The sequence below is a fragment of the Phoxinus phoxinus genome (genome assembly GCF_949152265.1).
Source record: "Phoxinus phoxinus genome assembly, chromosome: 23".
NCBI classification, from domain to species: Eukaryota; Metazoa; Chordata; class Actinopteri; order Cypriniformes; family Leuciscidae; genus Phoxinus; species Phoxinus phoxinus.
In genome coordinates, this window is record NC_136898.1 from 17119439 (window position 1) to 17120944 (window position 1506).

The 1506-nt window shown below is 41.3% G+C and overlaps 1 protein-coding gene across 1 annotated transcript; it reads right to left on the reverse strand.

Moving 5' to 3' along the window:
* Positions 1-261: 261 nt before the first annotated feature.
* Positions 262-1070, reverse strand: tcimb (transcriptional and immune response regulator b). The gene has a single exon (XM_079600050.1). It carries the CDS (start codon positions 931-933, stop codon positions 634-636), a length of 300 nt encoding a protein of 99 aa, XP_079456176.1. The 5' UTR covers positions 934-1070; the 3' UTR covers positions 262-633.
* Between the last annotated feature and the right edge of the window lie 436 nt (positions 1071-1506).

A 1506-nucleotide genomic window follows, 5' to 3' on the forward strand; every position in this document is an offset into this window, starting at 1 on the left:
ATAGGCTAGCTTATTGTGCTATTTTCTAAAAACAAGTTGTGTAAGGCTTTAACATGGAGTCAATGCATGATAAAATGGCCTACAGCCGTTTTGTTGACACTACATTTAAAAGATGGAGCTAAACAATATTTTGAAAACACCCAAATGCTCGTTTTAGCAATATAATAAAGGCATCGTTAACGTTACACATTTACCTGACAGTGTTGACTCATAAAGTGGCAAGGAAAATACATTAAGAAAAAGGAATACTCATGAGATTATCAAAACAATTTTATTAAAAAAAACTTTTTTTCCAAGTAGACTGTAAAATTGCAAAAGACATTGCTGATACTGAATCTCTTCATACTCAAATTTCGCCCGTGGCATCAGTCCATACTTCAAATGTTCTGCATGGTGCGTCAAGAAGCATCAACACGTCACTCAGGTGTCTTCAGGCTCAAACTTCGTTGGATCAGGTCAGTCACGGATCACTTCTTTATTTTCAAAAGCACACCAACATGACTCTGGTAGGAGGACACCATCTCAAGTTCAGCACAAAGTCTTGAAGAACACCAGCCTCCAGCATGTGTGCCGAGTCCTCGGTCTTTCTATCAGTGCACACACATATGCACAGCTTCCCGAGGAAAACGTCCCTCAACGAAACTTCAGCGACTGGCGCGTCAGTCCAGTAATAAGCATAAATTTGTCCTTCTTGTCCTGCTGAAGAGCCATAAGCGCTTTGGAGATCCCCTCAGGATCCTGGTACAGCGTGAGGATGCTCCTGGCTCTCTCCGCCGCCTTCAGGTCTCCTGATTTCTCGAAGAGTTTCACCAACACGTCCTGGTTGATGTTCTCAAAGATGTTCGGCGACGCTTTCTTGCGGTGCGCCGTGTCGAATTTTACGCCGCTGGCGGGACTGACGCGACGCGAGTCTGAAGACGCGTATGAAGACATGTCGTTAGATAGAAAAGACAGTTTTCGAGATGTCCTGTGTCTGTTAGCAGCGGTTGTGCGCCCAGTGACTCCAGTATTGGAGATAACAGCCGGCTTTATAGGGGACTGACTGACTGAGCCAGAATTCCCTTCAGAGGTGACGTCATATTAACGGTTAGTGAACGCCCAACTTTACCCGCTGTTCTCCACGCCGAGGGAAACGCAAAGATGAGCTTATAACGAAGAACTCATTTATAAGTAACTGGATCACTGTACGTGAAATATTTCTGTTCATTTCAGTTCAACTTTGTCTAACATATTTTCTATAGGCCTAGCTAAATTAGCGTATGACAGTATTCTATATCAATGGAATAGCATTGGAGCCTATTTCCTATTTCCATTGCAGTTATTTATTTATTTGCAAGAATTTATAGTAATATAATTAGACCTAACGTTACTTATTAATATATCCTACTAAAATTGTGTTCTAATTTGTGTTGCTGGGTAGATTACAAATTGTAGTCAGTTACAGAATCCAAATTATAGGCTACATGACAAAAATTGTAGTTAGTAGCCTAACGTTAATGTAATCCA